The sequence below is a fragment of the Trachemys scripta genome, chromosome 3, assembly GCF_013100865.1.
Source record: "Trachemys scripta elegans isolate TJP31775 chromosome 3, CAS_Tse_1.0, whole genome shotgun sequence".
NCBI classification, from domain to species: Eukaryota; Metazoa; Chordata; order Testudines; family Emydidae; genus Trachemys; species Trachemys scripta.
Genome location: NC_048300.1, coordinates 169,307,804 through 169,320,495, shown reverse-complemented (window position 1 = coordinate 169,320,495; position 12,692 = coordinate 169,307,804). Strand labels below are relative to the sequence as shown.

At 41.9% G+C, this 12,692-nt stretch overlaps 1 protein-coding gene across 4 annotated transcripts in view; it reads right to left on the bottom strand.

The window, feature by feature from the left end:
- Window positions 1-12,692, bottom strand: part of COLEC11 (collectin subfamily member 11) — a 42,608-nt gene that overhangs the window by 13,692 nt on the left and 16,224 nt on the right. For all 4 annotated transcript variants that reach the window (XM_034766442.1, XM_034766445.1, XM_034766443.1 and 1 more), the window contains exon 3: window positions 8,954-9,025. In XM_034766442.1, coding sequence (XP_034622333.1) covers window positions 8,954-9,025 — 72 coding nt within the window. The remainder of the gene's footprint in view (window positions 1-8,953; window positions 9,026-12,692) is intronic.

Below are 12,692 nucleotides of genomic sequence, written 5' to 3'. Positions count from 1 at the left end.
ACATTATGGTCACTATTATCAAGCAGTTCAGCTATAGTTACCTCTTGGACCAGAGCCTGTGCTCCACTTACAACTAAATCAGGAATTGCTTCTCCTCCTGTGGGTTCCAGAATTAGCTATTCCAAGAAGCAGTCATTTATGGGGTCTAGAAATTTTACCTCTGCATCACGCCCTGAGGTGACATTTACCCAGTCAATATGAGGATAGTTGAAATCACCCATTATTATTGTATGGCAATACAAATAAATAAATAATAATAAATCATGCAAGTGGCAAATGGCAAGATATAATAGGAAGTCAAAAAGCAGCTCTTAAAACTGATCATGGTCTCTAAAATACAATTCTACACAACAGCCTTTGGGGAAAATATATATATATATGGAATGCTTGAATTGTGCCAGCAAGATACGTCTGTGAGGTACAAAGGCATGTCAAATATGCAGTTGCATATGCAAAACACATAAAACTGCATGATCAATTATCTGTCTGTGCCATACACACATGTACCTTTTGTGGGCACAACTTATGCACACATTTTTTTAAAATGTGGCTTTTAGTGATAATTTTTGCACTTTAAACTACCAACACAATAATGAAAGCAAAGCAGCTTCTCAATGGGGTTTACAATTTAGACTGAATTACTGTGCTAATGTACCAATGAAGCTATGTAACTAAACTTTTATCTAACATGATAAACATCAACCTCGCTTTTGTCAAAATATACTGTATATGTATTTTAAAGTAGAACTGGAAGATATTTTTGAATCAGATGGCAACTTTGTGTATATATAATTGTCTACACAAGACCTCTTTCACCAGGGCTTTTGTACAGAATTCTGCCAGCAACACCCCTAAGGGAGCAGTAAAGTCATGTGAATATTGAATCAGACATGAAGAAGATTGCATATTAATGAGCAGGAGGTAATATTAAAATATCTCTTGAGATATTATTACCTCTCTCTTAGACCTTGATCCTGCAAACTGCTGAGCACTTGGACCCCAATCCAGTGAAGTTAATGAGATTATTCACACACTTAATGATTAGCATGTGGTAACATGCTTCACCAGATCAGGGCCAGAATGCTCAGCAGCTCATAGGTTCAAGTTATTCCACAACATTTTGAGGAAACCTAATTTATAGATCTATGCAGTGTAATAACAGAAAGTTCAGATACATTCTGTATATTTTCAGGTGTTTATTCTGCATATTTCCAGGGGGAGGGATAGCTCAGTGGTTTGAGCATTGGTCTGCTAAACCCAGGGTTGTGAACTCAATCCTTGAGCAGGCCACTTAGGGATCTGGGGCAAAATCAGTTCTTGGTCCTGCTAGTAAAGGTAGGGGGCTGGACTCAATGACCTTTCAGGGCCCCTTCCAGTTCTATGAGATAGGTATATCTCCATATATTTAAGACTGTAGGTAAATTAAAATACCCTGTAGGGCTACTTTTATTTTTAAGAGTCCAGTTAGCTTGACAGTGCTTTCCAACATTACTTCCCTATCTCCTGCCCCCCTCTCCCCCGCCCCTTTCTTATTTTAAATGCTTTAAAATGTCTACCTTGGGTTGTATTGAGAGGGCATTTCTACTGATCTGGGGATGTTTGCTTTGCTATATTTTTTTATTTAAATTGTCTTGAGGAGTTCATGCTCCTAGAAGTTTGGGCCTAACACAGAGGCTCTTGGCTCTATGAAATCATTCAGATCACTCCTGACCAGTAATCCATCTTCTGAGGAGAGAATGTCAGTTGTGTTGAGGTAGACAGTAATTTCATAATGGGCACAAACGGAGACTTGGATGAGGTCACCTAACTCATTTCCATTTGTAACCGTCATCACGATTTAAACTCAAGTGGAAGGCTAATCCTTTGTACTACATTATTCACTCTTGGACCATAATCTAAGGCTAAATTCTCCTTCAGATATGCATGCAATGTTTTCATAACTTCAGTAGAGGTCAATATTCAAAGACAGAAGTTGGCTCATGACATTTAATCGTCAGTCATAGAATTTCTTATACAGAATATTTTCCTCTTGCTTATACCATATAGTGTAATACAGTGGTCTAAATTACTTTGGATGACTGATTATAATTGTTCTAGTAGCTGTGTTTAATCTAAATCTTACCCAATGCTTTATAAAATGCTGATATTATATAGGTGGTAATCTACTTGCAGAATAATCAAAAGCAATGAGGAAAGTAACAAGAATTTATTTTTAACCAATGTCTAGTGACACGGAAACATCAAACAGCTTAGCATTTGGGTTCATTTTAGATACGTACCAAACATCTGATTGTTCATTTGAATTATCCAAATCTTTTGGCTCTGCAAAATTGGGCTGCAAATATCACTAGAGCAGAGATTTTCTCACAAGGTTCCCAGTACTTCCTCCTTCTGATCAGGCCAGAAATAGGACTGCATTTCTTATATATTTCATTTATTTATTCATTGATTTTTGAACACTTATAAAACCAAAGATAGTAGTTACTCTATCTTAAAATTAACCTGCCCAACAAATAAAACAGATAAAGGGCACAAAAGGAATTACAGAAATGTTCGAGATCACAAAGTGATACTATAAATAGAAAATACTGAAAAAACTACAAAGGAATTACACACGCTTTCTCAAGTCAGCCACCATTTACTCAAATAGAACCAGAATATAATAAACATTAACAGTGTTAACTGCTATAAAGATTTTGACTGACAGTCTTCCCTATTGAAGGACCCAAAAATTGAAAGCTCCTCTTTTACTTAATGTCTGTTCGTCACAAAAGAATAACTAAATATAAACCTCAGTACAAATCTGCTTAAAAATTATACTATAACTTAGTACTTAAAGAACATGGTCATCTAACACATCCATGGTCCCCGATGGTGCGAGATCAGGCCCACAAAGAGGTTAAAGACTGAGCTGAAAAGTTTACTGCCCCAGTAACAGGTTGAGCTCTGTAGATAGTGGAGCACTTAACAGCTCAGAGTATGTGGATGGACACACTCTTTTAGCACTTCTATAATATGAAATAAATAAATATCCTTCAGGTGATAACCAGCTCATAGCACTAGATAGAAAGTTAGCTTGGAGAATACTGGAAAAAACTACCATGTGTTGGCTATTTCAGTGTTACCAAGTCTCATGATTTTACCACGAGTCTTGCAATATTTGGTGTTTTTCTTAAAGTCCCTGTTCCTAGATAATAAATAGACACAATCCCTGGAAAAATGACAGCAGGCACAAGAGTTCATTAAACAAAACTCATCTGTTTTTCACAGGGAGAGAATCCACAGGCAGCTCACCTACTATTGCTGGTCCTAATGTTCCATTCACACTTCCTCTCTAAGAGGCAGGAAAAACACTTAAGCATGTGCTTAACTTTACATGCAGGAGTAGTTGCATTGAAGCCAATGGGACTACTCACATGCTTAACTTTAAGCATGTGCTTAAGGACTTTTCTGGATCAAGTCCAGAATGACCTCAAGTCTTTTCCAGATGGCAGAAGATGAAGAAGTTACTCACCTTGTGCGGTAACGATAGTTTTCGAAATGTGTGTCCCTATGGTGTTCCACCGTAGGTGTGCTTGTGTCCCTGTGCTGTTGATCGAAGAACTTCAGTAGTGGTGTCCATTAGGCCCGCACATGCGTTGTCCCTACTCGTGCCCTGCCACGAGGCAAGTCAAGACATGCGGGCTAACCCCCCTCAGTTCCTTCTCTACAGCCAAGCCATAGACAAGAACTCCAAAGTAGAGGGGAGGAGGGTGAGTTATGGAGCACCCATAGGGATACACATCTCGAAGAACCATTGTTACTGCACAAGGTTAGTAACTTCTTCTTTGAGTAGTATCCCTATGGGTGCTCCACTGTAGGTGACTCCTGAGCAGCATATGTGCTGACTCCATGGATGCTAAGGGGCTCAAGCACCCACAGAAAAAAAAATAGTGGTGTTGTGGAGGGGGTATGAAAGTAAAATGGATGGAGCACCCAGTTTGAATGATCTCTGGGAACCACTGGCCTGATGTTCTGAATTCCTAGGCACTGCAGAATGTTGCCAATTGGTGTCCAAATGGGTGTAAAGCATTGATCGGCTGTATCAATTGGGGGAAGTGGTCTAACAGCACCTCGACCCACCCGTCAGAACTGGTGTTTGGACATAGAGGGCTGAAATGAAGAAGATTGTGGTCCAGCTGGTTTGCACTTGGAAAATTTTCCTTTCTTTTTTTGTGGCTCATGGTGGCATTGAGATTAATATTGAGATGTGTGTGTGTCTATGCAGGGATTGGGGACTAAATAGTCTTTTTTTATCCTGGTGTGTAGATACCCAGTGACTGGAGAGTGGCCATAGAGTCCTTCAGGGTGTGAAGGGAGCATCAGTCTTCTCTGCAAAGAGCTTTGTGCCCTCAAAAGGGAGGGAGGTCCTCAACTGGAGACTGTCCTTCCTTTGGGAAGGCCAACAGATGGAACCATGATGCCCACGTATCACCACTAGCTGCTGTGTCAGCCACATAAAGGCCAGATTGCAGAAATGTTTTTGACACTAACTGGCCCTCCTGGATAAAAGCCTTAAATTGGTCACAATGTAACTCCAGTATCTGCTCAATAAAGTCATTCAGTTTTGAATAGTTTATATAATCATATTTCACTGTGAGGGCCTGGTAATTGGTGATATGGATTTGAAGCATGGCTGAGAAGTATGCCTTCCTACCAAAAAGGTCTAGGAGCTTCCAGTCTCTATCTTAGGGAGTGGCCCTTGACTGGTGTTGCCAGACGCAGGAATTGATGGCGTCCACCACAATGGAGTTGGGTGGTGGGTGGGAGAAGAGGAATTTAGTTTCATTGGCGGGGACATCGTATTTTTTGTCTACCTGCTTGGATGTTGGTGCTACTGATGCTGGGGTTTGCCAGGTGGTTCTTGCTGGGTCTAAGATGGCCTCATTAATAGGGAGGGCAATTTTTGAGGAGGAGGAAGCATGGAAGATGTCAAGGAGCCGATGATGAATAGCCTTGATTTCTTTCAGGAGTATTTGGAGAGTGTCTGCAACTCTCTTTGCCAATCCCTGGAAGAGACAAGTTGTCCGCCAGAAATGGTGGGGAAGGCATGACAGCTTCATCCAGGGAAAAGGAGGATACGCTCTTCGGTGTCATTGCTTCTTTGCCCCCACCTTCCCGTTCCTCTATGATATTTTGTGGAGGCTCCAAAGCGCTGGATGCTGCGGCCGAGGTGGTTTGCCTTGAGGGTTCTTGGGCAAGAGGCATGTTGGTGATATGGCATGTTCTTGAGAGGCATGTTGGTGATATGCTGCCCACGGGTCCCAATAAGACCACTGGGATGATGGTGGCATACAGCCCGGTGGTTGTGCCCATACGTGGCCATACCAGGGTGGTGGTGATGGGGCCATCTGCGGGCATGGGCCTTGCTGGTATTGAGCACCATATGGAGCCTGAGAGGAGTATTGTGACACCACCTCCTCTGGTTCGCCAGCACTGACCATCCCGGTGTTGGTGGCAGTGCTGGGGGAGATGGGGCTCTTGTCTGTACCGCTCTCTCTGGATGAGGCGATAATAATGTTACCGATGTAGACTCACATACAGGGAGCTCCTTGTTAGCAGAGTGCTTACTCCTGTCCTTCAGTGCCCAGGCCCATAGGATCCATGAGCATGTCAGCAGTACCGGCTACTGTTGGTTTCCATGAGCCATGGGTACTGGACTGAGATGGTCTCAGTACCGATGGTGTCAAAGATACTGAGCAAGATGGGGACCGCTTACAGCTATCTCGGGGCTCACTATGAAGACTTCCCGCTCTCTTCTTAGATGACATGCGAGAGGGGTCAGCAATCTGTTTCCTCGACCCACAGCCTTTAGCTGTAGAGGGCTCTGGGGAAGACTGACGTCTGCCAGGTGACTCATGGTGTGGATCCTGTGAGGGCCTAAGAGCCGCCTCATTATGAAGATAATGTTCTGTCAGAGCTATCTGTCCTTACGAGATCGTGGCTGGATGTGATGGCAGAGACCACACTTTTGCTGGATGTGGCCTTCCCCAAGACAGCAGATGCAATGGGAGTGCTTGTCTGCAATCGGGATTGCTTCCTTGCTAGTGAGGCACTTCTTAAAGCCTGGTGAACTGAATATACCATATTGGGGGTGGGGAGGGTCCCTAATGAGGAAGAAAGGCGCAAAAAATAGAGTTTTTAATCGCCTTGAATAATTTTAGTATAATGTATTCCACATTATTTTTTAAATAACAACCGGTATTCGTGTGGAAAAAAAGCATTTGTAGAGAGCAATTAATGTAGACAATTTTTTTAAAACTATAAAATACTAATGAAAAGACTAGCTAATTAGAGTCCATTTCATACAGGAGTTTGTTTTATAAACTCTTCACACTTTGCTAAAACCAATTATTTGCATCTTCAGGTGTTCTGAGAATATGTCCAATACAATCTATTCTGAACCTGGCTGGATAAAGGAAAGCTGAAAAAAATGTCTTGCTCTTTAATTTTTTTGACTGGTGTAAAAGGTTTTGCCTCTATTCAGTCATTCTGGAAGCATCATCTGTATACCAATACATAGGCCATGAAACTCTTATTTTCCTTTGTCTCTTGATGGTTTTGGTGTTTTTTCTGCAAGGTATTTTTATTTCAGCACTTCCTCCTCCAGGCCTGGCAGGAAATCAGAATTGCAGAGGCACACAGAAATGAGAAAGCATTATAATTATTAGAGTGAGGCAGAAATTTTCTATTGTAACAACTTTTCCAACAGAAAATGTAGTTTCTCCAAAAAATTGAGACAGGTTTTTTTATTAGTATTTTCAGTCAGGAAAATCTAAATGAAATATTTAATTTCAGGTCATTTTGACCCAAATCTGAATACATTGATTTCGGAACTGATCCAAAATGTTGATGCTGGAAATTAGAAGAAATCTAGGCTGGAAATTAGGAGATGGTTTCTAACCATCAAAGGAGTGAGGTTCTGGAACAGCCTTTGAATGGGGTGGTGAGGGCAAACAACCTAACTAGTTTTAAGCTGGAGCTTGATAAATTTATGAACCGATTATATAACATGGTTGCTTGAGACAGCAAGGGACTGGACTCAATGACCCAGGATGTCCCTTCCAGTCCTGCCTTTCTATTTTTCATATCACTTCAATACAACATTTAACTGCATATTCCTATCATGACAAATTGTTTTATGGGAGTTATAATTCCAGGCCCCATTCTCTCCTATGGGCCAGGATCCCTGAAGGATTATATCTGTCACAATCAGGACGAAGGCAGTCAGATTGAGTGGTTGGAGCCAGGAGTCATTAGTCTGGCTGAATCAGGTACTGGGAGGTCAGAGTCCAAGACAGGCCAGAGGGTGAACTGAGAGCTCAGGCAACAGGTGGCAGGCAGGGTCAGGTTACCAGGAAATTGGGGTCGGGCACCAGATTACAGACAGCAATTGAATAGTAAAGTCGAGGACAAACCGGGGTCAGAAGCCATAGTCTAGGGCCTATCACAATCAGGGTCTGGAGCAGAAATGGGCAAGGTAGTCTGTGTTGTTGCTCAGACAGTTCCCCTTCATGGCTTCCTGATTTATATACTGGCATCAGCCAATCAGGGGGCTGTAAGGGGCCACCACTCCAGTCCTGTTAAGCATTACTTCCTGCCAAACCCAGCCTCACAGGGTCCTCCCATTGGAGCCTAGCCTAAGCCTCCCATGGCAATGCAGAGGCATCAGCGGCAGGAGAGCCACCAGCTTTTCTGCCGCCCTAGGCAGCAGAAGGTCCCGCCCCAAAATGCCGCCCCCCACAGAGGCAGCGGAAGGTCCCGCCACTGAAATACCGCCGCGGTCGCCGCCCCCCAAATTGTAGCAGCCTAGGCGACCGCCTAGGTTGCCTAATGGGTTGCACCGGCCCTGATCAGCGGCCCTGAAACTTCCAAGTTCCAGCCCTGCAGGGTCTAACAGTATCTCCCATAAGGCAATGAGCTGATTTCATGCAGGCTGAGCTTCATGGTGCATCATGGCAGTCACGTGACTTTTGGTGCTTTATGGGAGAGGTCGTCCAGTCAGGGAGCCAGACCCAGAGTAGAGAATGGGTGCATCAGGCTCCCTGACTACAATAGCCATAATGAGTCATGTGACTGCCATGATACATCACCAGATGGAAATGCAGCTTAATATTGATATTATTTAAAAAGAAGCATTTCAGGTCAGTTCAATAAACTGAAATGAAACATTTTTATTTCAGGAATGTCAAAATGTTTAATTTCAATCAAAAATGCCATTTCAGGAGAAAATCAAATGTTGAAATGTCAGAATTTCCCATAGAATGGAAATTCTGAATTTCACTCAGCTCTGATAATTATGTATTTATAAAATGCCATTCATCTGAAGATCACAAAGTCCTTCGTAAGTTTTAATTAAATGTATTCACCACAAGTATTAGTGTACTCATTTTATGGAGGGCTACACTGTGACACAAGAAGTGTGCCAGTCACCCAAGGTCACACAACAAATGTCAAAACGTTTTTTGCCTGTGCAAATTCTAACACCTGTATTTGCAGGTATTAATGCGCCAAAAGGGCATGCACGTGTGTGTGCAAACAGAAGTAGAGAATAGGGTCTGAAAATCAGATTTTGAACTTGTTTTTCTAGTGATCTAGTGCTAATGTCTCACACTGATATGCAGCAGTATCGCCCAGGCAGCAAAAGCTAAGAATAACATGGAGGCCACATAACGTAATGTCTTTCTCAACAGGGATTCCTCTGGCAAATCAAGAAACAGCATTCATGGGTTCCAAAATGAGTCTCTTTGATCAGAAGAGTGGTAGCCACAGTCTCCAAATGGAGTGTGTAGGGCACAAGGAAATGGCCAGGGAAGCCTTAGTCTTAGCAAAGACAGAAAGGATTCTCATCATCCACCAGGAAAACTTTTGATCAAGAATAACTCTCTTAACCCATCTTCTTTAACCAAGTTACCTTTTTCTCCTGAAGGTCCAACTCTCCCCGGCCGCCCTGGAGCACCTTTCTCCCCTTTTTCTCCAGCCTCCCCTATTAATATAAAAGGAAAGAAGAAGAAAGAATAAAACATATTGATCCATCACTTCCTGTAGATATCTCAGTCTGAATTGCCATCAGTAATAAATGACTGGAGGAACTTCATTTTGTTTTGCCTTTGGAAAAAAGCCACATGTACACTAAGGAAAAAGCTGAGGATTTTGACTTTGGTAGCCTTCCTGTGTTGCATGAAGAACATGGCACAGCCTATTAACCAGTCACATGGATACCTACAGTAAGGGCAGAGAATACATAACTGACTCTTAAGGCTAGGTGCATCTGCGCCGCTCTAGCACTTCTGGTGAAGACACTAAGTCAATGGGAGAAAGCTCCTACCATTCAACTCCTACCTCCACAAAACACAGTAGCTATATCAGCGGGAGAATCTCTTCCATTGACATAGCACTGTCTACACCAGGCTTATGTCGGTATAACTTACGTCGCTCAGGGGCATGAATTATTCACATGCTTAAGCAACGTAAGTTATACTGAAGTAATTTGTAGTTAGACATAGCCTAAACAAAAGGCCTGATTCTGCAGCCCTTATTCATCTGAAGCCAATAAGATTATTCCCACGAGTAGACACGGCAGACACATCCAGTAGTACATCAGCACCATCGAACTTATATCATCTTGACTGCATAACTGTATTACATCCCAATTCAGCAAAGCACGTAAGCACATGTTTAAATCCATCCCTCTTCAGCAAACCACGTAAGCATACGCTTAACGTGATGCACATATTAAGTCTCATTAAGCACGCTTAAGTGTTTTGCTGAGTAATGATAGATTGGGACTGATAGGAGGAAATGCCTTCATCTTCATTCCTGGTAATTTGCTGCATCTCTTAATTTCTTTAGTCTGAACCCCTATGTATTCTATTCATGCTCAAGTAGCTCAGGGCATAAGATATAGACTCTTCATATTTAAACAGCAGCCTTCATAAATGTAAGCCGTCTCGTTTTCATTAACTGTGTATTTGTGGTTGAGTGGTTTGCTCTGTACCCCTGCTACTATATTTCGTTACTTAAAATACAATTCAAATATCTGTACTAATTAAATAAATAAGAATCTCGATAAGCAATTTAACAAAGTCCCAGCTAAGAAAACAAAAGCTTCTGTGAAAAAGAAGAAAACCACAAACATAAAAAGAAAACAATGCCAATGACTACAATGAGATGAACTGACATCTTGAAACTAAAGGCAAAGCTGACGCCATCATACTCTGTGGACCCAGGAATGTGAATATTGATAAGTTTTCCAATAACTCTGTATCTTGTATGTAAAGCAGGGTAGCCAACATGAAGCTTATGGTCCACGTGTAGTCATGGAGTTCTCTAACACAAACCACAGCCACCATAAGGAAGGGAAGTGCAGAGAGAAGAAATATTGCTGAGAACAAAATGGAGTCTCACATACTTGAAAGCAGCAATCGCCACAGGCCTCTGCTCCTTATTCAAGGGCTGCATTCAGAATTCTAAGGCTGCCTGTGCCTCCAGAGGATAGCAGCTCCAACTAATGTCTTCAGGCTCCTGACCATCTACCAATGCCACCTTCAGATAATCAAAGCTAGGGGGAGGCCCCTGCTCTCCATGCAAAAATACTGCTGACAACTCACAGTAAATGGTATAATTAGTATGACTTTTAGTAGTCTTTGGCACATTAAAGAATTTTTGTTTTTTTATCATTGAGTGGCCAACAGACTCCATGTTACTATCTTCCCCCCTGTGAGCTGATTATAGGTACCTTACTTGCCAAACATAAATCTTGGTAGTATTTTCCCTTTAGTCTTTTTTTCTGTGGAGACGCAGAGCAGGATACTAGAGCCTATTATTTCATGAGTCATTCCAGAGTGAAAGCCACACATCGGGGTCACTAACATAGATCACACCTGCTTCAGGAATTGTGCTTGCCTGCATTTTTTTCCTAGTTTGAGGGCAGCAGTAGCATGTTTCCTCGCAGTGACCTTGACCTGGAGGGACCATTTCTAAGGATGAAAGAATACATCAGTTTCTAGGCCCATTAAGTCATTGCCTTTCTGCTCAGACTGCCTGATGTGCCAGTCAGCACCTAAGACTATTGTGGGTTTTCTGATGCGGACTAAGACCACCAAAGAGAGAGAGGCTGGTCTTACTGGTTAAGACACTAGACTAGGATTTAGAATATCTGAGTTCCGTTTCTGCCTCTATTTGTTTGACCATCTGGAAGGGGGCAACAATAATAATATTGCCTTTTTCCCCACTTTCTTGTATCTTTTCCTTGCCTTGTAAGTAATTTCGGGCAGCGGCTGTGTCTCACTGTATGTTTGTACAGTATCTAGTACAATGAGATCCCCTGATTTCAGTTGGGGTCTCTAGGCTCTACCATAATACAAATAATAATAGTCATAATAAACACATAGGCTACTGAGAAGCCATTAGCTGGTGATAATTTTCTGTCATTACCAACGTTCCCTATATGTGAACAGAACTATTAACACAGGAGTGAATACACAGGAAGAAAGATTATTATAATTATTTTTATGTATTTCATGTCAACTGTTTTTGTGCGTGACATATCATTGAGAATATTAAGACTTCCCTGCTCTGAAGAGTTTACAGTCTCAAAGACAGAAGACAGGACAAATTGGCAAATCCAGAGCTTAGAATAGCTCAGAAGGTTTATATATATATAATTTCTTCTCCATAATAATAATAAACTCACTTCTTATGGGCCTGGCAGAAGTACTAGTGTTTTATGAGAGGTTTGAATGAGCAATGTAGTTGGTCTTAATCCTCCATCTCTTCTCTCATGTACCATCATGCTTTTCTAATTATTAATCTTATACTTCTGAATTTCTAAAGCATGCATCATTGTGCCATGTGGACTCCCAGAACCACAGTATCCTTCCTCTTCCCAATCCCATCTAAGTCAAAGGATAAATCATCTCGTCTATTTCATTAGGTTTATATTTTTTTAAAAAACACCTAAGATGTAAGTACATGAATGAGTAAATCGGTGTGTGGCTTTTTTATTTTTTATTTCTTATTCTCTTCTTTTTCTTTTTCCAGTCTTATTTCCATTCCAAGTTTCCTTCCTTCTCTATATTCCATTTTCTTCTTCCCATTTTCTCTACATTGTTCTTTTCTTTGGGTCCTCTCTCTTTCCTTATCTCTGTCCATTCTTAAGTCTCCCTTATTATCTTTTTCTTCTACCCCTCCTAGAAATCTCTTTCCCTTTCCAGGGTATCCCAATTCCCACACTTCCCAGGTCCCCAACATCTCTTTCCTCTGTTCCCCATAACCTTTCTTCTTCCCCCATTCTCCCCAATGCCTACTACAGACATGTTCCAAGTATAAGCTCCCAGTAAGGAACAGGGATGGGAGATCTTCTGGGACATCCTTCTAAGGTAGTCAGAGCCCAGCTGGCTGTGTTGGGCTCCATTATGAGATGCTTTGCTCCACTGTGGCCACAGATATCCGTGGCAACTCAGCAGCGGAGGAGCTATTGCATATCTAAGTGTTGCTTGTGAGAAGTATTCAGCTCTGCACAGGAGCTGAGTTTTGGGCATATGGCCATACATATACTCAGTTTAGCGGAAATCTTGGTCATTCCTGACATGGGCTGGATTTGAGCCAACAGATGAAAGGCTCTGTATATCACTACCACTCCTCTTTGACAG